We start from the raw sequence: 26,104 nt of genomic DNA on the forward strand, positions 1-26,104 counted from the left end.
TGGTTATTTTTATTTAGAAACATTATAGCCTTTCCAGATAATTATTCTGAAGCCATTTTAGATATGATGAAGGAAAAGGGCAGTGCCCTACGTAGATTAGTGCTTCTTAAACTTCACTGTGCGTTTGAGTCTCCTGGGTAAGATGGTTAAAATGCAGGGTATGGTCAGTGGATCTGGGGTCCAGTCTACTATTATGCATTTCTAGCAAGCTTCCAAATGTTAGAGAGGCTACTGGTCCAGGGACCATACTTTGTATTGTAAGCCCTAGAAAATGGATGATTTTGTGTGTTGCTTTTCATTGCGCTCAGCTTTTTTCTATTTTTAAGAATCTGCATCATTAGTTTATGTCTCAATAGCTGATTGCCTTCTATTCAGAAGTCGAGTTGGGAGTTGGGATGGGAATTCTGCCTAGTCAAAAGTTTTTGTTAAATAAGACATAGGAAATTTCCTTGAGTGTGCCACCTTGTGAATGTGTTTTCTAGAGTTCAAATCACTTGATGCTCTTTTCTAGGAAAGTTGGGGTTATAATTGTCTCTCTCACAGCTGATTGGTTCACGGTAATATAAAAGTAAACAATAAATGAAGGCTTAAATTCTAACTATTATGGGAAACCAGAAGGTGACACTAGATGCCATTACATTCATCTTGATATGTGAGGTTCTTGGGTGAAAGTTGAATGTGATCAATGATGGCCAAATGAAATTAACTAGCAAAGACTGGGGGAGAAAAGAGCGGCTTCGGTGCCGTCATTTGTTCAATTATTTGATTACACTCCACCATCCCACTAAAAGCAATGAAGGACATTGGCCTTTCTCTCGGAAGCACTCTTGGCATAAATTAAAACCAAGTAAAATGGTGAAAGTTAAAAAAAAAGAAGGGTTACAAAAAAACACTCCACTAGTTTAGGATCCCCTTTAATCGTAATCATAATCCTAAAAATAATGGAATAACCTCTAAACTGTTCTCCTTCCATATACAAAATTAACAAACTTTTAGGCCACACTTTTAAAAGGAAAAGGCAAAATGCTTAAATTCTTCTAAACTCTTAATTATGCGTAAAGACCCGGGAAGATTAGGTTAGTCCCAGCAGATTCCCCCTCCTCTTTTTTCAAAATCTGGTGTTACAGTCATCTTTGCTCTTACTTGTAGCTTTATTGACCCTAGAGAAAGGAGGTCAGTTGGAGATTTTCTTTTCCTCCCAGGTCTTTGTTGTTATTTTAGAAATAAAAGTCCCCTGAGAGTTTTCAAGATTAGTTTGGATGGAGAAATGCAAATTCAATCTCTGCCTATTACCACGGGCAAGTTATTTTTCTTCGCCATTGGTACTGAGAGCCAAATGAAAATACTTGCGATAAGGAAAGTTAGTCAAAAATATGTAAGTACTGGTGATTCTTAAGAGAAAGTTCTGGTACATAAAATATCATTCCAATTATTGCTTTCTAGTTCACAGTCACTATTTGGGGAGAGTTAAAGTTGTTAGAAATTGTAAAATAGTGATTTTTCTCAGAAAGCCTGTGTGTTCCTGACTTCCATGAAGGCAGCAAATCATGTAGCACCATGACCTCAAGTGTGATCATCAGGAATGATGGCAAGTATATTGTCTGTGCTCAGGAAGATTTGGTAGATTTTATAACTTCATCCATGCTGCCTATCTTTCTCCATACTGATCATTTCTGCTAGGTTTGTTATAGTTAAATGAACTGCTTCATGAAGAATGGAAGTATGTCCTTCATAGGAATAAGTAAAAATATAATTGGCCTTGAAAATCCTTTCAGTCCCCCTTAACAGTATAGTATAGATGGGTGTGTTTTTCATCCTCGGAAAATAATTCTGTGCCATGAGCTTTTCTAGAGGAACAAATTAAAATCTGTAATGTGGACATCTGGATATTCAGGCCATTCTGCCTTTAAGATCAGTTAAAGAAATAACTGCAAATGAAAATTCGGTTGTGTAGAGAGTTCTGTAGTGTTCCTAGGTCATTTATTACTTTCTATGTAAATAGTAAGTAAGCCCCTGTAATCTTAACGTATAATAGTAGGGTTTTTTGTTTTTTTTGTGTGAGAGGAGTAAATGAGATGGTGCAGGTTAGATTTGATATCAGGCCCACCCTTTAGTGTAATCTCCTCTCACCATATAGGATCCCTGTGCCTGTCACATAGCGTTCAATGATTAAGGTGACAAAGACAGTGATAAAGATGGCATCGTAAGCCAGGTCAACAAGCATTTCCGATTTGATCAGCCCCATACTTTGCACAAAACAAATGCTCATTGGAGCCTTTGTGTTTGGTCACACACGTTTCTGGGCAACCATTTGGAAGTGTAGTAGTTGGAAGGAGTTACCGCCCTTCCAGCTACAAAGAGGGTTCCATTCTCACAGTTGGAAGCTAGATGAGTTTGGGTGCATGAGGAAAATAACTGAGAAAATATACATAGTCCAGCAGGTCTTCACATAAGGTCATTTCCTTATAAAGTTAATGAGATGCCATAGGAAGTTAACTCTTGTTAACATCAATTAGCCTATGTTCAGATTGGTTTTGTTCTACAGTGTAGTGCTTAAAGTCCCAGGACCATCAAAGATGTTAAGTGAGAACTTAATTGTATTAATACATAGGGAAATTTCCCTCATTTGGTGTTGCCTGGGGTTGGCTATACTTCTATAATCCTTATTTTCAAAATATGCAGTTTGCCTAAACTGGATGAATACAGTTTACGGCTCCATTGAAACGAGATTAATTCTGCTGTGCTGTGTCCATTTATAATTGTGCCTCCCAGGGGTTGGTTATTAATGATCAGTCCAGGGGTTTTGTTTTTGGTTGGTTGGTTGGCTTTGCCTCCTTTTTCTCCCTGGTTTGGTTTATAGTTTTATGTGTGTGCTATCTTGTGTTTTTTGAAGAATTTTAATCTGATAACAACTCTAATTTTAGTATTTTACAATTAAATTAACATGGGGGCAGTTATCCAACTGGAGATTAAGGTCTAATTTTTTGTTACCAAATATCAAGTCAGTTAAATACTGAAGACAACATTTTTCTCCCAACCTAAAATGACAAAACTCTCTCCTTGTTTCCCATCCCTTTGCATCACAGGGTGTTTAAAATTCACACGTGGCTTTATTTATTTATTATATTATTTTGGCTTCACAAATTTGAACATCTGTTCTTTCCCCTTCACCCCTTTCCAGATGTCCCCTAGCTGTGCTGACCTCTGCACTGTGTAGTGTTGTCATCTGGTGGATTGTTTGTGACTACATTCTTCCCATCCTGCTATTCTGTCTCGATGGTTTAAGAACACAGTAGCCATCAGGACCCTTTGACAAATAGCTGCTGTGTAAGTGCCCCATTCCATTTCTCTACTAGAGCTCACCTCTGGTGTCCGTCCCGTGTTTTTCTCATGATGCATGTTTTTCTCACTATCAGCTTCCTAGCTTTGTTGGTTTGCCTTGGTTTGCCTTTTTCAAGTTATTTTCCTGAAACTTCTCAGTTAATGGGGTGGTGGCAGGGATGGAGGTCTTCACTATTCTTTTCATACAAGGGATATTAAAAACAACACACTTTGCTTTAAAGTTGTGCTTACGCTTAACAGATTTTTTGAAATAGCAGTTTAAAAAGGCAGTGCACTAGCTGCTTTTCCCTATCAAAGATACTTAGTTTGGGGTAGTTTTCTTTCAGTCAGTTGACTGTATAACTTTCCTCTGGTTTTCTGTAGTAAATATCTTTAGTATGCCCTTTCCAATCTAGCAAAAGTAATTTTCTCACTGATTTTCTGTTATTCGTAAAGATTTGACTTTGTAGCCAGGAAGTCTAGGAACACCGAATCCTGTTTCGTCTCCGATTCTGCCATTGCCCACAGTGTGCTCCCAGCAGGCAGCTGCTTCCCTAATAAATCTTCTGTTTTGAGTTTGCAGAGTTTTCTCCTCTACTTGTTTCCCTTCTCCCTTACAGTTAAGTACAATTTTCAAAACTTGACGTTAAACAAAAATAGGGAAGCAGAGACGACTGGAGGCCTTTGCTCACATCTGTGTTTCTGCATCACGCCGTCACTCCGAACTCCTTCCCACTTTCCCTCTTTCCCAAAAGTAACCAAACGCCTTTATTAGGTTAATATAGACAGAATTTGTGTTCTCTTGATATCTTTCATCCTTAAATAATACCTTGAGAATTCTTTTCAGCAGAAGCATATGGCAAGAAGCTTAACCAGGGACCATCCAGAGTTAAGACCAAGAGCACAGAAAGGAGGGTGTACCCTGTGAGGCTGCAGTTGACCACTACCCTCTCATGTCCAGCCTGCATTCTCTTTTCTCGGAAATTTTTTCTTTAGTTCATGTTTCAAGAATTTCTTTCGTTCCAACTTGGACTTAGGATTTATAGAGAAATACAAAAGTTCCTTCTAGGATCTCCTCCAAAGTAAAATTCCATGGCAACCAACTTTAATGCTTTGTGGATTCATTGAGTGTCTTCAGATGGCTAGAAAAGATTGTGAAATCTAGCAGACGCCATCTTTTCAGAATTAAGGAAAAGCTGCCTAACATGTTTGTATTTATGACATTTCCTTAAATATTAAATACAAACTTCTTATCGCATAGGCGGAGATACTGCATTTCTGATGTAGATTATCCTTTTAGGTGTTTTTTTTCCTTCTCTTGGTAAACAGGTTTTTACATATTCTGACTGAAGGGCATCACATACTACATAACTTTATACTTCTCAAACTATTCCCAGTGGCAAAGTTATCTTAAATAGGTCGAATTCTAAATGGGTAGAGTTGTTGCTAATCATACTTAGGTGCTTCGTGATTGAATTATTTTTCCCAGGGCAAATTTTAAATGGACTCCATCAGGCTCTTCTTTTTACTATTCTATGTGAGATATAACCTTTTTTTGTTGTTGTTATTACTGACATGTACCATTGACTGATTGATTTGGAATTTATGGACACAAAACCTTTTAACAGTAACGACGATGTAAAGGGGTTTAATCGTTGTAGTTGTTTTTTGAGGCGATTACTCATGGGCACTGTCGTTGGTATTCATCTCTGTTGGCTGATGATGTAGCATCATCTAATATAGGTTGTTATGTGGCTTGCCTGGAGAACTCAACTATAACGACACCTCAGATTGTGTGTCAAACTCATAGTGGGAAAGGCAAGTCTGGAGGTTGCAAGGGCCCCAGGCCCATCATTTTGAAAGCTTGTTTTGTATCACTGGTTGACAACCAGTGTGGTCACACTGATGGATTCTTTTTCTGAAATCGAACATTTGTGTTCAAAGCATTTTGTGGCTTGGTAAGTGAGAGACCTGGCTTTTCAGTTTTTGCTTTGCCGTATGTCTCAAGTTGCAGATGTGTCCAATATTTGAAAATACTGGGGTTTAGGAGATGCTGCAGAGAAGAAGGTAAATTGCAGTATGGGCAAGAGATAGAAAGTAGGACTGAGGATTCTGCCCAGGAAAGATGGAAAGGAGAAAATACATATGCCCAGTATTGCTCTGCAAAGCCATATGATTGGCCTGGTTTGCAAGGCGGGACGTAGTGCTTTCCCACTTGCCCAATGGCAGAGTGAATGCTTCACATGTTGCCAGCTTATCCCACCTTATCAGGTGTTGCTTGTCACAGGTACTGTCTAAGTTTCTGGGTTTTTGCCACTTTATTGGTGCATAACCTACAGATGTAATAACTGCTCTATTGTTAATGCAAATAACTGATGACCTGAGTCTTTATTGGTGTGATTAATGCATTCCCAATGTCTATGATGCTCTTATTTTCAAAGTTCCACGTAAATTATTAGCTATTAATACTATATTGCTTCACATTTTTATTTACACTAATTTTATAGATACTTAAGCATACTTTAAAAAAGATGTTTCCCGTCAATCTAAACTTTTATTTAGTAGTAATTTCTTATCTGGAATAGAATTTAAACATATCGGTAATAGTTAATTTAAGAAATAAGGACTTAAATTTCCTAGGCAGAAAATGTATTGGCTCTTGTTTTTCCTCATATGAGTGATTTGACAAGTGTGGCTGTTATCTGTACTTTTGGCCATAAATGGCTTCATTTGAAATAGGTGCGATAGTTCAAAAAAAAATGAGACTCCAACAGGAGTCTCATTTTCTCTTTTTTTCAACCCCGAGATGAAAACCCTGAGCCTTGCCCTTCCGGGAAAAGGCTTCAAGTCATAGTGGCAGCCCCGCGGTGGGCCTGGGCTTCTGAAATGGCAGTGAAAGCTTCTAGGGCGATTTTTTGTTATCATTTTACTTTAAGAAAAATTCTGGATTTGGATCTTTAGTAGGGACTAACTAAATATCCCACTCTCACTTTATATAATCAGAATTTGAAAGTAAATATTTTATTTCAGGGGCAGAATTCATACGCCAGGGCTGTTGGTGTCTTCTTTGATCATACAGCTGTGTCTGAATATACTTTTTTTATTTTGTTAGAACAGTCAACATTTAGGATGATAAAACTTTACGAGAAATGCCGAGTCACGCACTGGCTCATTTGACTAGGATCAGTTTCCCTCAGTGGGATGGAAGGCCTGTTTTCATGAGGCTCTCAGAAATACTACGTACTTGGATAAAGTGAAGCAGGTGGGAGAACTGCAGCCCCCTCTGCCCTCCCACGCTGTCCCCAAACAGCTTGAAAACCACTGGCCTCCCGACATCTCTGGTGTAATACAACCCACTGGTTTTTTAGTGATGAGAAGCTAACATTATACTAAATGTCGAATATGCTGTGGTTTTGGTAATACTGAGATTTAGGAATTTACTAATCTGTACCTCATTGTAAGGACCTGGCTTTGGTTATTAACTATAACACTGTGGTAATTGCAAGCACAGTAGGTAGGGTTCCTAGTTTATTGCAATGGTTTCTTTTTACTCTTATGAGTTGGGTTCGAGTGAGTTATTATTGGTTATCTCACTTTTATGTTTGGGTATGAGAGGAGGAAGCTTTTTAAAGTCTGTTTTCTCTCTCAGATAAAATTGAGAATGTATAAATGCGTGTGCATACAATACAGTTCAGTGTTCTGGCCATTATCTCTTGAAAAAAGGAATTGTACATAAAATCTTTTGAGGGTTTTTGCTATTTTCCCTATGACAATTGAATGAGGAGTTTAAAAACACCCTCTACTTAAGAACTAGGTATTCTTTGAGGGCTTAAGCTCAGGGTATTTTTTCTGGTTCATGAATATACCTCCTGGGCAGTTAACTCCCATCGGCATTAGTTCTTTGAGATTTTCAGAGTTTAATTAAATCTAATTTCACAGAATTTAAGCAGTTTCACTTTCTTGTTAATGGTAATTGGTGATTTAGTAAGTAGTTACAATTGACAAAACTCAAATTTTGTTTGAACATATTTTCAAATTTTGAAATGTTATATAAAATTGTTATTGATTCAGGTTTTATTGCCTATACCCGCAGCTCTGAGGAATGAGTATCGTACAGATATTTATATTCACATTCTTCACAATTTGGGGGTTTTAAATGACTTCTTGTTTTCGTGATGGAATTCTGAGAATCTACTTTTACTTTGGAACACAAACATTTGTTTTGCTGATTGATTTCTTTGGTGTGGGGCATTGCTAAAAATGCCAGGTTTTCCAAAAGCAAAGTACTCCGGATTATCTTTGTGTGTAACCTTTATAGGGAAATGAGATGCTTCATTTCAAAAGACTGTGGTGTAAAAACGTGTTTGTTTTTTGGCAAATGTGTTTATGGAAAATCCTATCAATTCACAGTAAAATAATTTGCACTAAAGTGCAAAAATGCTTTCTTCTGTCAAGTATTTGAAAATTGTTTCAGTGAATATAATCTTATTTTTTTCCAACTGTTTCCAGAGTAATTCTTCAGTCAAGTGTTCAGAGCTGTAAAACATCTGAACCTAACATTTCTGGCAGTGCAGGCATTACTAAAAGAACCACCAGATCTGCTTCAAGAAAAAGCAGTGTTAAAAGGTGAGAAAAGAATCCTACTGTTCTGAAAAGTTCTAAATGTTGGTTTTCCAGTTTAATCTTCTGGAGCTAGAAATGAAGATAGGAAAAAGCAGAGTTCCTGTAATGGGAAATAAATCAAATGTGTTTGTTTTGTTCATCATCTAAGAAAATTTATACCATTTTAACATAGGCTTTTTTTTTTTTTTTAGAGACAATTTCGTGGTCTCTGAGTTATAATATGAGAAAGTTGAGAATGTATATTTATATGTAAAGTTCTTAATTAAGAATTTCCCAAACTCTCTGTCAGTACTTGGAGGAGATACGTATCACATATCGCATACAGCATAATTATTGGAGATTTTGCTGCAAATAATTGTGACGGTGGAGATATGCAAACTTGAGTGAGGTTGTGATCCTTCTTTACCAAGGGATTGTCTTCTTGGCCACAGTCTACACATCCAACGGGGCTCATTCTTTCACTTTGAGCCCAGCATCTTTCACTTCCTTCATTAATATAGGCTTTGACAAGAAAATGGACATGTTTATGACCAAATCTGTTACTCATTGTTGTCTTCAGATTTTGTCACGAACTGAAGGCAGACATTTTATTTTTAACATATTCTGAAAACGTTCCTTTTGAGGGAAGAGCAGATAACCCACATACTATCATCTCAGGAGTGGAAGGCAGATACCTTTTTGTGTTTGTGTATCTTTGCCTGGAGGTGGCAACCCGTGCAGTCCTGTAGAAGGTACCACATTCACGGCACAGCGTATTTTTATAATAGACCACAAGAGGCCTGAAGGTAACCTGAACCAGACTTTAAAACATCCCTTCACAAATTTCCTTCTTTTTATTTTTCCTACCCTTGTATCATTGAGGTTTGGGCCTGAGCTGCCTATCTTCAGTGCTGAGTGAGTCTCTGATGCAGTCCCACAGCAGCCTATGTCCTGAAGAACTCTGTGACAAACCCGAGAGGTCCACCTATCTTGCCTTTTTAAGGAATTTTTCAGTTCTGCCATTTTTCCTTTTTGCTGATTCTTTCATACAATTTCACTACATATTTTTACATGTATGGGACTCTGATTGTGCCCTACTACAAGTACTTACTCATGATCTTAAAATTAAAAAAATTTTATTAGGAAGGTATCAAGTATTCATACTGATTCCATTTGAGAAGAATGTTAGAGAAAACCAAAAAGTCAAAGATTCAGGTATATTATAATGGAAAACCGAATGTTATTTATATAACAGAGAGAGGAAATAGTCTAAAGATTGATAAATTATGCCAAATGAATCCAGAGTCATGTTCTTAAAGAAAATTTTGTAATCTGGATAAATGCTTATGAAGCAATAAATGAAAAAAAGCTACACATAAAAATTATCACAGTTCTGATTGGTAGGGCATTTGGGGATTTTTCTTTTATCATTTTCTTCTCCCCCCACCCTCAACATTTCTATAATAATAAGGCAAAATGGGTGTATTTTAACTTTGACACTTTTAGGTGAATTAAACTACTAAGAATTCAAATAAAATGCGTGCTTGTTGGTGATAGGTAGACATGTTTTGAATGAACATATTCCTTTTAGGTACAGTTGGTGAGGCTTTTCATTACAGTTGAGTGTGTCTTGCACATTTAATCTGCTTTCTGCTTTTTTGGATTGTGCTCTTCAGGTTTCAGGGATTCGAATAGATTACAGGAGCCGGCCCGGGTGTGCCCAGTCATAACTTGTTCCTCTGAGGGGTGTGGCTGTGCAACAGTTTTTCCATCTGGGCCTTGTCTAGTCATCTAAACTTGTGCTTCTCAGCAGAGGTGGTTCCTGATTGCAGTGAGCATCTGCCTGAGGTCCCTGGACCGGATGCTCTGAGGGGTTAAAGTCCAGTTCAAACGAATATGCTTAACTAAATATTGAATTGGCCCAAAGCAGTTTCCAGGTGTTGGGGATAGTGCGGAAAAACAAAAAAGCCTTCGTTTAAATTTCCGGAATAGACTTTAAGAGATTGGGAGGGGCAAAGAAGTAAACCAGTGAGAGTCAACTGGGTTTCATAGTGCGTTTAACCATCCCTCTCCATATGGGGTCTCCTCCGCCTTTTTTAGGGCTTTGGCCTGTGTTCACATCAACTTGTGGGCCGTCTACAGCTCACAAAAGACAAATAGATCATGTACAGGTCCAACTTCCTGCTTCTATGAAATAATGGGAGTCAAGGCAGCCCAGCTGTAATCTGAAGCTTGTATCTTATTAAACAGTATTTTTGGAGGGGAAGGAAGGAATTAACACATTTATGCATAATCTGATTCAGGAAAAAATAATATGAGCTAAGATCATTGGATAATTTAAAAGTGTTGAATAGAACTCTTTTCTTTAGACAACAGTACAAAAAAGTGCACTTTTTCAGTGTACATTCACAAATGCTTTCAAGGCACCAGGGTTGCCAGTGGGTTGTTACTCTCGTTTGCAAGGCCTTTTCTTTTGCAGGTTTATATTGTTCACACATCATCACCGTTATCTCTATTGTGCCATAGGAACTTGACCTTTCATTTCCACATTCTGTTCTGTTCTTAGAGGCTTCCAGGATGAAGACCTCACCTAAATTCACTTTCTACTGATACGGCTCTTTTGACAGTTTACTGAGAAGCTCTACAACTTTGAAGAATTTTTTCACAAACATGTTAAAAGAGCAAATATTTGGGGACTGAAAATATATGAATGTTGTAATAAGCCATTTGTTGGGAAGAATCGCCATCATGTTTTTCTCATGTATCCATTGAATGGAAGCCACATCTAAACCTCAGTCTTGTGTGACAGGCTCTGCTCTAGCAGCCACAGCAGTTCAGGCTGCCTGCGGTGTATCTCATAGGTAGGATGCAGCTGACCTTCAGTGCCAAGGAAGTTCTGTGTGTTACCGTCCTCATCCCCTTTCCCGAGTTGGAAGAAGCAAACTAATGGCCCTTTATACTTCCCACTTCCTGTTAGAGCTAGATACCCATTTTTCTCTTTTAAGAATTAGTAAGTCCAGTGAAGAGTCGGCCTGTTTTTCAGTGTTCTCACATTACCTCTCTGAAGAACTCTTTTAGAATGAGTCTTGAAAATGCCATCATCGTGCTTCCCATTGAGAAGCTGTAGCCACCTACCTCATTTGATCTCATTCAGTTCCTGTCTATACATAGCTCACTCCTAAGTGCATATTTGTCAGCTTGTACTCTTTCTTTGCAGCAGTATTTCATTTCTTTCTTTCTCTTTTCTTTTTTTTTAAATTATAACTTCATTCATTTTCTAAGAAAACTGACATGTACAAGAGACTTTTTTATTTCAAGTTGCATCGTTGGGAACCATCACTTTCTGTTTCACCTCTTAGACCTACCTAATGTTCATTGTTTCGGGGCATCTCGTGCCTGATTATTCATATTGCAAGGGCTCTTTGCTCAGCCTCTGAAACCATGCCGCTCTTCACGAGCCCTTCAGTTGGGCATAGCTGCATTTAGGCCTTTTTTTTTTTTTTTTTGACTTTTTTATGTCTTCTCATTTGTGATTCTCGCTGTCATCATATTCGTCACTGCTTCTTTTTCCTTAGAGTCTCAGTCTCAGATATCAATGTCTGTTCCATCACCTCCGGACTTTAATTTTTTGTTACTACCATTGTCACCAAAAGTACATCGGTGTAGAAGTCTCAGAATATATCTAAATTTTTTTAATGCTCATTACCTCTGACCTTTTGAAATACTAATCTTCCTTTGAAATTCCAGATATTTTCCCACTTGTCAACTGACCTGGACCTTTATACTCAATACTCTCTTGAGGTCTGCGAAAACTACAGGATGGATTTAGATGAGCTGCTCTGGTAGAGCACCATCGTCATCCAAGTGAGGGTCACCTCCCGATGGAAAGTGGTTTTTCTCACTCTTTTCTTTCGCTTTAGTTTTTCTCTGAAAGTTGCTATTTAGTCGAAAGCATATGGAATAAATTGGGGAAGGAAACAAGGGAGGTAGGGTGAAGATCAGTCCAGGGCAGTTATTTACAAACAGACAAGGGTCCTTCGGGCGTCCTCGCTAGGCGCATCCTGCTTCTGTCCCCTGTGAGGAGTTGGCAGCAGGCGGTCCCCTTGCAGCTGCACAGCGCGTGTGGGGACGCCGGGGAGCAAGGCATGGGTGCCTTTTGTGCTCTGCTAAACTGGAAACTGCTTGAGGTGCCAGAGCTTTTCTGTGACCAAATTCTGGCTTCGGAAATAATCAAGTAACACTTCTTTATCTTTTCATTCTTTCCACTTTTCCCACAGCCTGGTTCCTCAGAGGGAAAGAAGGAAAAGGAATGCTTTGCAGCAAATGCCCTTAATGGCATTATGGTACTCTTACTGCTCCGCTGCTTCTGCTCTCCCTTCTTTTTTTTTGTTTTTGGTTTTTTTATTTTTTGCAGAACTGAACCTTTTTCTGCTTTGCTTTTCTCTCCTGTTTGTCTTTATGGTTGATATTGTACTGTCCTTTCCAAACTATCTGTCATTAAAGAATTATACAAATTGTATACTTTTTAGCATGTCAGTATTTTTTATTATGTTGCCTTCCTTGTCTTTGCTAACTACATATGGGACACTTGAAGACCTTCATGGTAAAATCCTTTTTTTTTTCCCCTGTAGTCCGTCCATTTCAAGGACTAAAACAGTCTTGCGTTAAGTAAAAACCTGTGACCAGAACTGAAGGAAGACTCTAGGAACAGAAAACTACAACAGGATTTAGCACAATTTATTGGGAAACAAAACAAAATTGCAAAAGCCTTAGCTGCTTTCCACCTAAGAAGTTCATTCAATGAAGAAACTGTCCACTGGAGTTTAAGTAACTACATGAGTTTGGGTAAAAGTGATGACTTGAAGATGATCCAACTCTCCTTTTGTAGAAATGTCTCGAATTGAACCACAAAAAAGCTGTTGTAAATTTTGTCTCAGGTGTAAATATCAAAGCCCTCTGTTACCAGGAGAGCTGACTACTCTGTGTGGTGCATGTGTGTCCTTGTGATGGCAATCATTTTAGCTGCTGGCCTTCAGAGGAATGGAGGATCTGATGGAGGTTTTTTACCTATTTATTTTCTGTTCACCCTGTGTCAAAATTTGTAAAGAAAAAACAGGCATTACTGAAATGGTACTTCCTGTAATTTGATACTATTTGGTGTAATCATCTTCACTTTAATATTTGTAATACTGTTGTAATGTTAACTCTGTTCAGTACCCAAGCTGCTTGTCTTCCACCAAAGAGTGCTTTATTAACAATAATCTGTGAAAACCATGTTTGAAGACTGTTGCATGTCGTGATACAAAGTGTTAGTTATGCTGGTAACCTTAAAACTCATGAATGAATAGTAAGAGTAGCTTTAGAAGACTCAGGAGGAGAAATTGGCTTCAGAGTTGGAAGATTGTTTTTAAGTCATTCCATTTTATGTCATTTAGGAACTGAAGAATTTCAAGGCTGCCTACTTTTTGGTTATCCAGTCATGTAAATTAAAATACTATTTCCTTCCATGCATGAAAAAAAACTCCACACTTTTGGTGTTTCCCCTTGGAAACAGTGACCCCCAAATAATGGTGGCTTTAAAAAAAAAAAAAAAAACTTAACTGCTTTATTAGGGTCTTTCTCTGTAGCATTGTGAACATTTTTGTTATGTGCTCACCCTAAGGCCATTCACACATCCTTTGATTTCAGTGACAGTTATTCACATCTGGATTTCAGTTGTTTATAAATAAGACACTCACTGTTGCCTTTGGTTAGGGAATTAGCTCTGCAGAGTGCCTTCTCCCCTCCCCCTGCAGAAACACAGCAGAGTCTGTCTGTGATATAAAGCAATCACAAAAACAGAGTTTATTTGCTGCTAAAAAAAAATGGGGCCCAAAATAAAAGAATGTTTTGAAATCACCTTGGTTACTTCTATAATAAGAAGTGAATGGTTTTAGTCATTTTTAACCAAGGTTGACCTATTCTAGTTTGGAGAATGAGGGGATCTGATATTAAAAGGCAAAATGTCTTCACATTTCAAGATGAACGAATTAGGTCAGTAGGCAATTCCATTTTTAAAAAGCTGCCTTTTAAACAGAACTACTAGGAATTAGAAGTGGTTGAGAAAAACAGACCGAAGTCTGTTAATGCAAAAATAATTGGAAGACCTTGGCGCCACTTTAGTATTTACTCTCTCAGAGTAATTGTGAGGTTGACTAGCTTTGAGGCTCAGGAGATGGACAACGCCATTGTTGTGGCCAAATGAGCAGCTCTTCCCCCTCAGGCGTGTGGGGATGGACTGCCAGCTTTCACACGCTGGGAAGGTCTCAGAAAAATACCGGTTTTCTACCCCTGGAAGTGCTTCATAGGCACAAAGACTGACTTGCCTTTGGGAAGACTGCTTTTCAATAAGCTTTGGGTGGGAAGAGAAACATTCCATTTGCTGTGTTGTGCTGGGAGACAATATTAAATATTCAAACTGCCCAGGCATAAAACATTGAATTCTCAGGGCTACTCTTTTTCCCTTTATCCTTTTAAAGGCTGTCTCCTCCATAGATAACACAGGTGGTTGTGAAAATCAAATTTTCATCTGAACTGTTCTTGATTTGGCTTTTTATTACGTCAGAACAAGTAAATGTGCTATCCCCTCCCAGAGATAAGCCATTTGGTGTCTTGGCCAAGAGCAACAAATTTGGGCTTCAGTGTTAACCACAGTACTTTTTTATTTTACAAATTGCCTTTTTGTGTTGGCAATATTGTGTGCTCATGTTTCCAGCTAGAATTGCGATCACTGGAGCTCTTTCTAAAAATCCCTGTGTTTAACAGGTTTGTTACTGAAATAAGTCATAGGAAACTGTGATTTGATAAAGAGTCATTTCTTAGAACACACAAAGGACATAGCACAGTATTAAACCTATGAGGGACCTATCTAGAATCAGGAAGTCTCTGAGTCAGACTGAGTGAGACTTCTTTCCTGCTTTGAATAAGAGTGGACTCTTTTTTCCCCCAACTGAACCTTCAACACACTCAGAATCTTCTGCGATTCTAATTTTGAGTCCTTGTTATAGAAGACCTTGTTGCTGTGGAATATGAAACAGGGCATGTCAGATGGAGAGATTCCTTTAACTTAAATAGATTTGAAAGTACACCATGATAGTTTTCATTGGATTTAAAACTAGAATTGAGTATTTTTAGATGCCCTTGAAGCTTTCTGGGGACTCAAATCATCAAGAGTCAAGGACAGTCCAAAGGAAGGGTGTCTGCAAGACAGGGTACCTAGATGTGTAGACAGACTTCTGTTTCATATTGCTAAAGAAAACCTAGGAATCTCTACAACCTGTCTGTCAGTGAAGAGGGCGGGTCCCGAGCACTGCCTCACTAAAACAAGTAGCCTTTCTTGTCAAGTGTAGCTGCTTCCTAGTGGCACACTGCTCTTCCAGTCTCCAGAATTACTCTGTTCCAAACTTGATCCCGTTAGCCTCTTACCCACTTTCTCCCCTGCCCTCCTCCCCTTATCAGGGGTGATTTCTACCTCTTTTCTTGGGCCCAGACCAGTTTTAGAGGAGTGCCCCAGTGTCCTCGCAAGGCAAAGATGTTTCCTTTGAGGGCCTGACCCCGCTCGGTGGGCTGTGTGGACCCTCGGGCATCTGGCTGGTGGTGTGCCAAGAGCTCCGGGAGCCTTTCTTTTGCTTGAATCACTGTTCATGACACATGAGCAATGTACTCCTTCGATGTTCTAAAAGTAGCTTAACTGCTTCTCTTCATTTTAAATAGTAATTTTTGCACTTTGGAAAGCAGTGCTCATCAAAAACCATAAAAACCTACTTTAATTCTTTGATAGTTATCTCCCACTGACACTGTCCTGGTGAGGCTAGCTGCTGCTCCTCCATTTCTCCTAAATCTGAGTATTCTCCATGTTGCCAAGTGGGAATACTACAGATGTGTTTCAAAGACTGGACAATTCACCTATACTGTGTAGAAAATTACCTCCTTAATTGCCCAGTAGAATTAAATGTCAGCAGATATGTTCATTTGATTATAGTACTGCAGTTTTATATTAGTAATTTGCAGACTTTTATCTAACCTGCACTCATGTACAGATTATTAAAAGTTTTTAAATGTAACTGATTAATCACTATTTGATCAACCATTGTCTTGATTTTTTAAATTAAAATGTATATTTCTAATCATATTTTATAAAGCTGAGAGAACTGGTTGAATGAATGTTTATTTTCCTGAAGGTATTTTTAAGATAAAGCTTCATAATGGCCTGTAAACTTTGCATATCTATGTAGTTTGATATGTATTGTTGCATTTGGAAATCGTGTTATTGTTAACTGGTTTTATACAAAATATTGAAAAGTGGAAATTGTGTGATTATAATCATGTAATTAAAAGTATTAACCAAATAACCTTTTGGTTTCTTGTATTCCTTGCCATTCTGAATTGTGGGAGGCAGTAGTTAAAATATATAAAGCAGATGGTAACCTTCAGTGTTCGTTTACCAGGGCTGCGGTAGCACAATACAATGGACTGGGAGTCTTAAACAACAGAAATTAGTTAATTTTCTCACAGTCCGGGAGGCTAGAAGTCTCAGATGACATTGTTGGCAGGATTGGTTTCTTCTGATGCCTCTCTCATTGGCCTTTTCTCTGAGCACTCCTGTCCCTGATGTCCTTATCTGTCCTTATCTCCTATGTCACCAGTCAGATTGGATGAGGGCCCACCTAATGGTCTCATTTAACTTAATCACCTCTTTAAAGGCCATGTCCCTGAATGGCTTACCAGGTTTTAGATGGAATCACCAGGTGTCTTTTTCTCCCAGGAGCCGCTGTGCCTTCCAGGGCTGGGTGGGCGACGAGCCCCTGAGCTGCCTTCTGAGGTGTCTTGGGTTAAGGCTTCATTTTAAGAATCTGAGAGGTTACAGTTCAGCCCATAATACCTTCCGCAGGATAAGATGGTGAGCGATTAAGGGGGCCTGTTATGAAGTCATTCTATACACACCCACCCACCAGCTCCAATGACACAAAGGTTTGACTTTCTGAAAACACACATCAATCAGGACTTGGGAGTCTCAGATCAGAGACAGCAGTCCCTTCGTTTTACTTGCCAAGGTTGGCATCAAATGCTGGGTGACGGGCAGGACCAGTGCTTGAGTCCCCCACATCCTGATGTATCTGGCCCAGGGCACCATCAGCAGTGCTGTTAACCTGCTCTCCTTGGTGGTCTCTTGTAGGGCAAGACCCTAAATCCCTGATGCCCAGGCCATCACACAGAGTTGTGTCTAAGACATGGGAGCTTGTTCTTGAGTAGTGCTGTCCAGTTTCCTGAGGAGCTTAGCTTTGATTCACGCTGGGGTATGAGTTTTCAAAGCATGAACCAAAGGGACCTGTCTTTTTACCCTTATTCAAACTGCTACCACAAGAGTAGGAATTGCAGCCTCTGCCCTCTTTTTGAAAATGCAGCAACTGCCTGCCCCTCCATGGTTTACCATGAGACTAGTACTTGGTCATGTACCCCCTGGTGACCGACTAGAGCTCGGTTGGTCAGCATGGGCCAAGCAGCTCAAAGTACATGAGTGCTGTGAAGAGGTCAGGCTTGGTGACAAGGCCCCGAGGCTGGCTTACCAGGTTTCAGATGGAATCACCAGGTGTCTTTTTCTCCCAGGAGCCGCTGTGCCTTCCAGGGCTGTGTGGGCGACGAGCCCCTGAGCCGCCTCCTGTAGATATCTGCTTTCCTATGTTGCCGACCACACTGTCCAGAGCCCATCTACCACATGGGCACTTTGCTAAACCCCTCTCTATTTAAGTAAAATGGGAATAAAAAGAATTCCTACCTTCACAGTAAGTATGAGGATTACATGAGGTAATACATGCAAAGTGCTTAAAACAGTATCGCACACAGCTTTCAATAAATTTTTCATACAGTTAAAGATAATTTTCTCTTGATAATTAGGTAAAGACTGATTTTTTTGGTAGCCGATTATGGTCCCTCAGTATCTGATATTTTTGGTGTCCGCAGCGTAATTTCATGTGTTTTTAAAGAGGTTATATTTTGACTTGAAAGAATTTCTTGCACTCAGGGAAGGCTCTGGATATTGGTTTGTTCAGAGGCAGGGCTGGGGCATGCTTAAGGAGCAAAGGCCCCTTCCCGAGACCCCTGAGTTTATTGAGATAGTGAGTTGATAAAGAAAGAGCAATCAGTGATGTGCATTCTGAAACAAACTGCCACTTGTTCCGTGACCATGGGGATCCTTTTTCTGCCTCCTGGCCTTCACTTTGTTCATCTGTAAAATTAGGATAGTAAGTGCGTAGTGTTTGAATCAGATCAAAGTGTTTGAATCAGATCAAAGTACATGAGTGTGCCTTAGCATGGGTCCCAGTGACAGCCTGGAGCATAACTCCCAGTGACTGCTTTTCCTTCTCTTGTGAGTCTTAAGTGCAGTTGTGGGTGCATCAGAAGATAGCATGGTAGGAGAAATTCACAAACATATTTTGCCTGCTTTGGGCAAAAGCTGGGGTTTTCCAGCTTTTTACTGTTAAAACACTGCATGAACATTCTCATCTGTAAATTCTCCCTGGGTGATGCTGGTTATTTCCTTAGGAGAAATTTTTACAGAAGGCATTTCTAGGTCAAAGATATGCAAAATGTTAAAAGTTTTTGATGTCTACCACATCAAAAAGCAGCTTGGGAGAATTGTTCAGAGCATGGATTCTGGACCCAGACTGGCAGCAAATCTTTGTGTGGCTTTGTAATAGCTACGTTTTTTGGGCCAGGATGACAATATGTAATAGGGTTATATGAGGATTAAATGAGTTAATATTTGTTAATTACTTAGAACAAGTCCCTGGGACAATACTAAGACCATATATGTTACTTAAAAAGTAAAAATATTGCCTTGATCCTATCCAAAAGGAATATGACAACGTACAGTCCTCCCCTGTACTCACCTCCCCTATCAGCAGCTGTTGTGACATTGCCGAGCAGGTTAATTAATAGCAGGGCACTGGCCCCAGTGTTACTCCCTGCTATGTATAGTCTTATCTTTTAGCTGCCCCATTATTCAGACATGGGGCATTTTGTCTTTTAAGTAGCTGGCACAGTAGGTCCCTATGTTACAGTCTCACCATTTCCCCCTGCTCCCTCACTGAGGATGCTGGCCCAGCCCTTGTGGGAATGAGACTCCTCCACGCCACCCCTCTAGCACGTCTGGCTGCCTTCCCTTGTTTCTAACTGTGTCTCATCTCTTTGCTAGCAAGTCTGCATGGTTTTGATATGCTTCTGGAGGACGGGTACTCCATCCACACAGAAATGTCCAGGTAAGGGGGCCTCCTGTCGGGCCAGACCCACATGGGCTGGCTACCACCAGGGCACTGGGCCTTGGCCCCTTGCATTCTTAGAATGGCCAAATACATCTTTAAGTGGGGAGAGGCTTTGTGGGGGAAAGAGTGGAGGGGGTGGTGTGGTTTGTGCTTTGTTTTACTTGGAGAAAGAATGGTTTCTTCTCAGCATGGATGTGCTTCTCTGTGTAAAACTTTTCAGGCAGGACAATTCTTCCTTGCGTAGGACTTCTCCGAGAATGCAGCCAGTCGGGCACCGCCTTCCTTCCCGCCCCCTCCCGCCCATCCCACCCCAACTACTAAATGCCAGTCACCATTCCCAGCCATTGGATAATCTAGACACCCCCACACATTTTCAGCCACCTTCAGGTTGGAAACTGCTGATGAGTTCCTGGTACAGTTTACTGGGCCTTGTCACGAAAACAGCAACAGATGTTCGCTGGACCCTGCTGAAGTGAATATTGTTCTCCTGCCTTGTTCTGCTCTGAGCCAAACTCCAGTGGGTAGAGGAAGGGGCCAGAGGAAAAGGTTTCGCTTAATAGAGGGGGCAGCAGTGGAGCTCAACCCTGGGACTGGGGCTCATGAATATTCATGAGACTGGGGGCCCTGAGACTTCAGGTTGGGCCTTGGGTGGGTGAGTGAACTGCCTGCCTGCCTGCCTGTCTGGCTTATCCCCTACCATGTAGCAGCCCCAGCGAGGTTGCCAGGCCTGTCCTCTCCGTGGCCCTGAGAGAGACAGCTGGGCCATACACTAACAAGAGCACCATAGACATGCCAGTGATTGCACATCCTTAAGAAAGAGTTAAGTATCCACTAGGCATTGTTGGGCAGGCAAGGACAGAGGGGAGATGGCTGGTGGCCACCATGGACCACTCATTCACAGTAATTCTGCTGCGGCTGACCCAAAATTTGCCTTATGGTTAACCAAGTGTAGTGTAAGCACCTCGAAGTCTTCAGACAGCATGTTAAACTAGTCCTTGGCCACCTCCAGAGACTCCTTGAAACAGATCTTGGTGCTATAAACACAACTCTGTCCACCTCCTCCCTTTTCCAGTGATGGTTGGCTGTTATGGGCTGTAACCCTTCTAGACCGGCTTTTAATCTGGCTCGGGCTCCGCAGAGACTAGACCTCCAGAGGTTTTCCTGGACAGCACAGCGTTCACCGACGGAAATTCTCTCAAGGTGCAATTTAAGCCTGTTTCCTCAAGCCTATGCCCATGCCTCAGCATATCAGCAAGAGTTTTTTCCTCGTTCTTCCATTCGGTGTTGAGATTTCAGGCCAGGACCAGAGTGGGGCTTTCCTGTAGGTCACCGGAGGCGGGTGACTGGGTTTGGGAAGGGACCAGACAGGCACCTCTTTGGTAGCAGTTTAATCCCAAACCCCTGTAGACAGTGTTTCTTGAACTTTCTTGTGTTAGGGCCCCCTGTGGCTATCCGATGGAAGCGGAAGTCCTTCTGAAAGTCCCCAGGAAAGTTCATGGAGAATTTTTGAAGGATTTATAAACAGGCCAACTCCACGGGTGCTGTTTGTACAGAAAGGCACACCCTGGAGGTGGATCCTAAAGGAGCCTATTCAACAGTCATCCCAAGGTTTTCCAGGCCTTTCTAGAGATCCTTGGTGAAAATCCCTGAGTAGTGGCTTTCCACCCTGGCCACAGTTCCCTAGGTCTGGATGGAGCCAGGGTAAAAGGTTACCACTGCCCTCACTGGGTGCCCCAGCCTCTCCATTTCTCTTGCTTCCTTTCTACGGTGTCTTTCTTTACCTCTTACTGAAGACCTCTCCAGCATCCCTGATTATTCCTACTCGCTTTCCTTCACCACCAGAACATTCAAGTTCGATCATTTTGCACTGCTGAGAATTTAGAGTTTTCCTCCCTATTGCTCTGATGCTGCCAATATGGGGGCAGGGGGTGAGTGGGGGAGCACAGACCAGGGCCACTGGCACAGCTGTGCAGGTTCATTGATGTGTGTGAGGTTCCCAGGCGCTGGATAGTGCACATCTCTGGTAAAGATGTCCTCAGTGCCTCTGGCAGGGTGGCTGTTTGCCAGAAAATAATTTTCCCTACCTCATTGGCTTGAGAACTTTTGAGAACTGAGCCCTCTGACGGATTTACATGCAAGTCGATGCCACTCTATTTTCACATGCCAGGTACTTTCCAACTTATACATGATTTTGTGCTCCTAAGTCAGCTCGCAGAAACTGGGCCACAATTTTGCAAAGAAACAATGCTTAGAAGGCAGCTGGTTCTCTGCTCCACTGGCTCAACCTATTCTCCCCACACATGGGGCCTGCTTTGCCCATAGCAGAGCTGTGGTTGGGTTCAAGAGCCACTGTGGTTTGATCAGGGCAAGTCCTATGCCTGGAGTCATGGGAAACCTTGTGGCCAAGGAAAAGGGTCTAGGGGAGGTGACAGGAACTGTTAGGCCATAGGCTCCAGGAGGCTCCAGGAGATCCAAGCTTCTATTCCTGTCTCCACCAGTACCTTGCTGGCAACGTTGAACATAATGTCCACGGCTGCTCAAACTTGCCACCTCCTCCTGTGCAGGAGCCCTAATAAAGCTTTCTAAGAAAACTGCTAATCCCATCATGCTTTGGGGTAGATTCACTCAAGCTACCACTGCAAGCAGTCACGGGGTTGCAGGATTGCCGTGACTTGCTACCTTACCCCATGGAGTGGCTGAGCACAGTAGCACACAGCACACACTCAGTGCGACTCCTTTGGTTCTTGTGGTACTTGTCCTCTGGCCTTGCCCTGTCCCTCTCCTAGCAGCTTTGCCCAAGGGACTGGGTCATTTAACTAGAAGTTTTGGGAGTGTGTACAAAGAACACTGGTCTGGGGAATGAATCTTCTTTCTGCCTCGTCTCCTCCCCTCCCTGCCTAAATCCCAACTAGGAAGCAAGGAGAATGGATATCCCTGACTATAAAGTGGTGAGACAAAACAGCACAAGGCAGCCCCTCAAGGAATGCTTGTTTCCTTAGGTTACCCAGGTTCTGCAATAAGGGCAGAGAAGGAACTCAGACTGAAAAGACATCCAGATAAAGGGCAAAGCTCTGATGTTAGAGGCGAACCCTGGGGCAGTACTTCCTATCAGATGGGACAGTGGCTTCTTTCAGAGGAAAGGGAGGCTATGGTGGGCACAGTCACAATGGACAGGCTTCTAGGGAAATCAGTTTCTTGACTTAAGTGATGGTTACAAGGAAGTTCTGCACTTTTATCCATGTTGTATTTTACAATAGAGTTGTTTTAAGTACCCGCTCTTTCCCTTCCTCCTTCTCTTTACCACATAAATACAGGCCCCTCTGGGACAGAGATCCAGGGAAAGCCTCACACACTTGGCACATCTGGGTAGTAGTGCTGGCTGCCCAAGGGGCCTGCCTTCTGGCCAACAATGGAGAAAAACTAGAGAAAGGGCCAGCCCCTGGGGGCTGTCCCAGCACAGCGTGATACTCCCGAAGCTGAAGAAAAACAGCAACAAAAGGAAAATGGGATCTATTCTCAAAGTGAAACTCTACTTATCCAGCTGGATGATGCTATGTGGAGAGGGAGGGCAGACCAGCTCACTGCTGGCAGTGTAGCTCTTTCTGAAACAGCTTAGAAGGGAACAGTTTCTGTTTTTAGTGCAAGGGCTGACCTTTCCTAGCTCTGAGCCTCAGACCCCGGGCCAGCTGCTCCATTAGGACTTGCCAACACCACATGGTGTGGTTTCAAAGGGAAAACAATGCCTCCAACCTCTGAAATACCTAATGAACAAAGAAAAAGGAACTGAATCAGTGACCAACACTAGTAAAGGGGGGTGCCTATTATGGCTTCTCTGGCTCTGAGGAGCCTGTCTTGCGATGAGAGTGTTACATGCTTATTAGGCTAAAGATGTCCTGGCCAGATGTTAAAACCAACCAGTGCATGCTTTTAGCCTTCTCAAGTCTGTCCCAGCCAGCAGCAGCTTCTGGAGCAAGCCTGCCTCTTCTCAGACCTTGTCAGATATGCAGTGGTAACAGTTGTCAGGGGTCACATCTCCCCATTCATGGGGATCTCCCAACTGCAGGCTCTGGGACATCCCAAGCCCAATCTGTCTTCAGCTGCTGCCCTGGCAGCCTATGATCAAGCAGTGAGCTCCTTGGTTGAGAAGGGATCCAAGTCAGGTTTGGGGCTGACGCACCTACCCTTGGAATTCAAACATACTTGACCTCCACTTTCCAAGATAGCCTTTGAGGCTCCCAAATTTGCTTAGTATTAAGTTACCAGTCAGAAACTGTGCCCTGCCTTATGATAGCACATCTACACACAAGCCACTCAAAGGAGTCTGGCAAGAGAACTTTGATTTGGAAGTCTTTGCCTTGCGTATAGGTTCACATACAAAATCCTCCTGCCTCCTCTCCTGATTTTCCCTATAGCACATTAGGGATTTTCCCCGCCTTTTGCTTCTGCTTTGTCTTCCTGGGGTACTGGACTGCAACAAACCATGTGATAACAACCTGACATCCACTGCCTCGCCACATAGGGGAGAGGTAGCCCTGGTAAACACGGGAAGCCCTCTACAGGCTCAGAAACTGTACCACAGCCCCCCAAACCATTTTTAATCCCAAGACTCGAGACTGCTCCAGGGTACAAGAATCTTCAGTGTGTTTTGGGAAGGCTGCAATGTTTGCAAACAACATTAAATCTAGCACTATGGGCTTTTCAAGTGTTAATCTTGAAAGGGATCTATTTTGCCAACCCTCAAAGCCAAGGCAAGGCAAAATGACTTAACATGACAGCTTCATGCCTGCTGATAACCACACAGCCTCATGTTGCACCAGCTGCTTATTATGGCTGAATCTGACACTCACCCTCACAAGACTTCTTAACTTAGATCAGGGAACTCCATTTACTATGTCTTTTCCAGAGAGAGGGAATAAAACAATCAGTTAATATACCTCAATACTTTGAAATTAATAACAAGAAACCAAAAGTAGGCTGTCATCTACAGGAAAGGTCCTTAACTGGCTGTCACATGACTAGGAGTTCAGCTCTGAGTTTTTAAAATATGTGATTCACTAGGGCCCTTTCCCACATTCTGTTTTAACCTGGGTGTGACCAAAACGATTCAGCTTTCTATACACAAAGTTAGGAGGGAATACCAACCTTTATTTACACTCGGGTTCAAATTCAGAACCATTATTATAGCAAAGCGGGAAAAAGCACAGATCCTCGGGCCAAGGTTCAAATTCTAACACAAGCATATTAACTGTGTCACAACAGGCAAATGTTACCCATGGTTTCTTCAAGTCAAGTGGGGAGAACATCACCCCAGCTTTCAGCAGCTGTTACAGCTACCTCTGCCCCAGCCCCCATGCTGGGCACTAACCCTCACAGGCAGCCCGGCTGAGAGTGTGGGCTCTGCAGGTCTCAGCTCTGCTGGTTAGGGTGGGACTGGGGGATTTAATGAACCTCTGCTGTAGCCCCAAACCCCAAACATTCACCAAAGGCAAGAACTAGGAACTCGAACTGGTGCAAGGAATGAGTGAGGAAAACTGCATGTAGGTGTTCAATACACATTAGCTATTTACAAGTCTTGCCCAGGACAAAAAGAGAGGGTTTTTGTACATGGGTGCTGAATTCTGACACTTAGTTTCGAGGGAGAAAAGGATATGGTGTTACGTTGCAACACTCTGTCGCCTGGACCTTTTCATTAGATTGGTGGGTTAAATAACATGATGCTAAAAATCATAGATTTAATACTCATCCTGAAAACCACCCGAAGACTAAATATCACATTTATACTAAGCATGTGTGTACATACACACAGAAACCACGAGGTAGTTTAAATCACTATTAAAAAAAAAATCAAAACTTTCCCTAATTCTGTCACAGAGTGTTAACCAATGGCTGCACAATAGCTGTTTAAAATCATCAGTTAAATGAAAACCAAAACTCAGAGAGTCTCAGGAGAGTATAACATTTACAAGTAAACAGTAAATACAATTGTATTTTAACATCTTGGTCTCTGAAAACTAGGCTGTGACTGCTTTAAATTAATGGTCCAAGTTATATGTATTTCCTCTAATAGTAAAGGATATAGACTTCCACTATCTTTACAACTTACTAAGTAGACTCAATAGATTCTATTTTATAATCTCTATGTATACATTTTAAACATTATTTCTGGACTTCATTTGGAAATTCTTAAATAAAAAAATAATCCCCATTCTCCACCTTATCGGGAAAGTGCCAGACTAACCCCTGGCTGGAACTGCAGCTCTAGACTGGAGAAATCGCTATCGCACCTCCCCAAGCCCCTCTCTCCCCAGGTCAAAAAAGTACAATGAATTCACACTACATGGGGGAAAAGCAACATCTATTGTTCTTAGAGTCTGACTCTCTTCCCCATAGCAAGAAAAGTCTCTTCATAGGTATGCCAACGCGGTTCTAAGTTGCCAGGGAAACAGGGCTCTCTCAAGCCAAAGCAGGAAAGTCTTCGGGGTCATCCGGGTTTGGAGCAACATCTTGTGTCTAAAAAAGAAAAGTTTTAAAACCAACTGTTATTCACCCATTCCTACTTGGGCAGAGCACTGTGTGCCCACTCTCACCTGGGGGGGGGGGCGGGTGACCCAAACACTGAGGGAGAAACAAGTTCCTTGTGGAAGAGTTGCAGGGTCAGAGGTGAGGTGCTGCCTCTGAGTTGCAACGCGGAAGGGTGCCTGTTCTTTCTCAGACTCACTCCTGTGTCCTCTGCAAAATGGCTGGCAGCAACCCCCCCCCCACCCCCAGCTTTTCTTCCCACAAATCCTTACCGAGTGACCTTTTTTGTATCTGGCACTTCTTTTACCCAATATACCCAATGTTTACTATATGAAGATATAAAGATGATTATAATTCCCACC

The 26,104-nt window shown here is 41.6% G+C and overlaps 2 protein-coding genes across 12 annotated transcripts in view; one reads left to right on the forward strand and one right to left on the reverse strand.

The window, feature by feature from the left end:
- Positions 1 to 16,313, forward strand: part of CDC14B (cell division cycle 14B) — a 77,944-nt gene extending 61,631 nt beyond the window's left edge. For 2 of the 11 annotated variants that reach the window (XM_016125110.2, XM_036238884.1), the window contains exons 13-15: positions 7,831 to 7,947; positions 12,201 to 12,266; positions 12,555 to 16,313. In XM_016125110.2, the coding sequence (XP_015980596.1) occupies positions 7,831 to 7,947; positions 12,201 to 12,266; positions 12,555 to 12,591 (220 nt within the window). In that variant the 3' untranslated portion in view covers positions 12,592 to 16,313. Of the gene's footprint in view, positions 1 to 3,181; positions 3,328 to 7,830; positions 7,948 to 10,489; positions 11,788 to 12,200 lie in introns of those variants that run through there. The other 9 variants (XM_016125114.2, XM_036238885.1, XM_016125112.2 and 6 more) reach the window with 7 other exon arrangements.
- An 8,034-nt stretch (positions 16,314 to 24,347) lies between these two features.
- The window catches only part of HABP4 (hyaluronan binding protein 4), a 28,352-nt gene continuing 26,595 nt past the window's right edge, over positions 24,348 to 26,104 (reverse strand). Inside the window, exon 8 of the mRNA XM_016125129.2 lies at positions 24,348 to 25,733. Coding sequence (XP_015980615.2) covers positions 25,677 to 25,733 — 57 coding nt within the window. The 3' untranslated portion in view covers positions 24,348 to 25,676. The remainder of the gene's footprint in view (positions 25,734 to 26,104) is intronic.

The sequence above is a fragment of the Rousettus aegyptiacus genome, unplaced genomic scaffold (assembly GCF_014176215.1).
Source record: "Rousettus aegyptiacus isolate mRouAeg1 unplaced genomic scaffold, mRouAeg1.p scaffold_m13_p_3, whole genome shotgun sequence".
Lineage (NCBI taxonomy): Eukaryota > Metazoa > Chordata > Mammalia > Chiroptera > Pteropodidae > Rousettus > Rousettus aegyptiacus.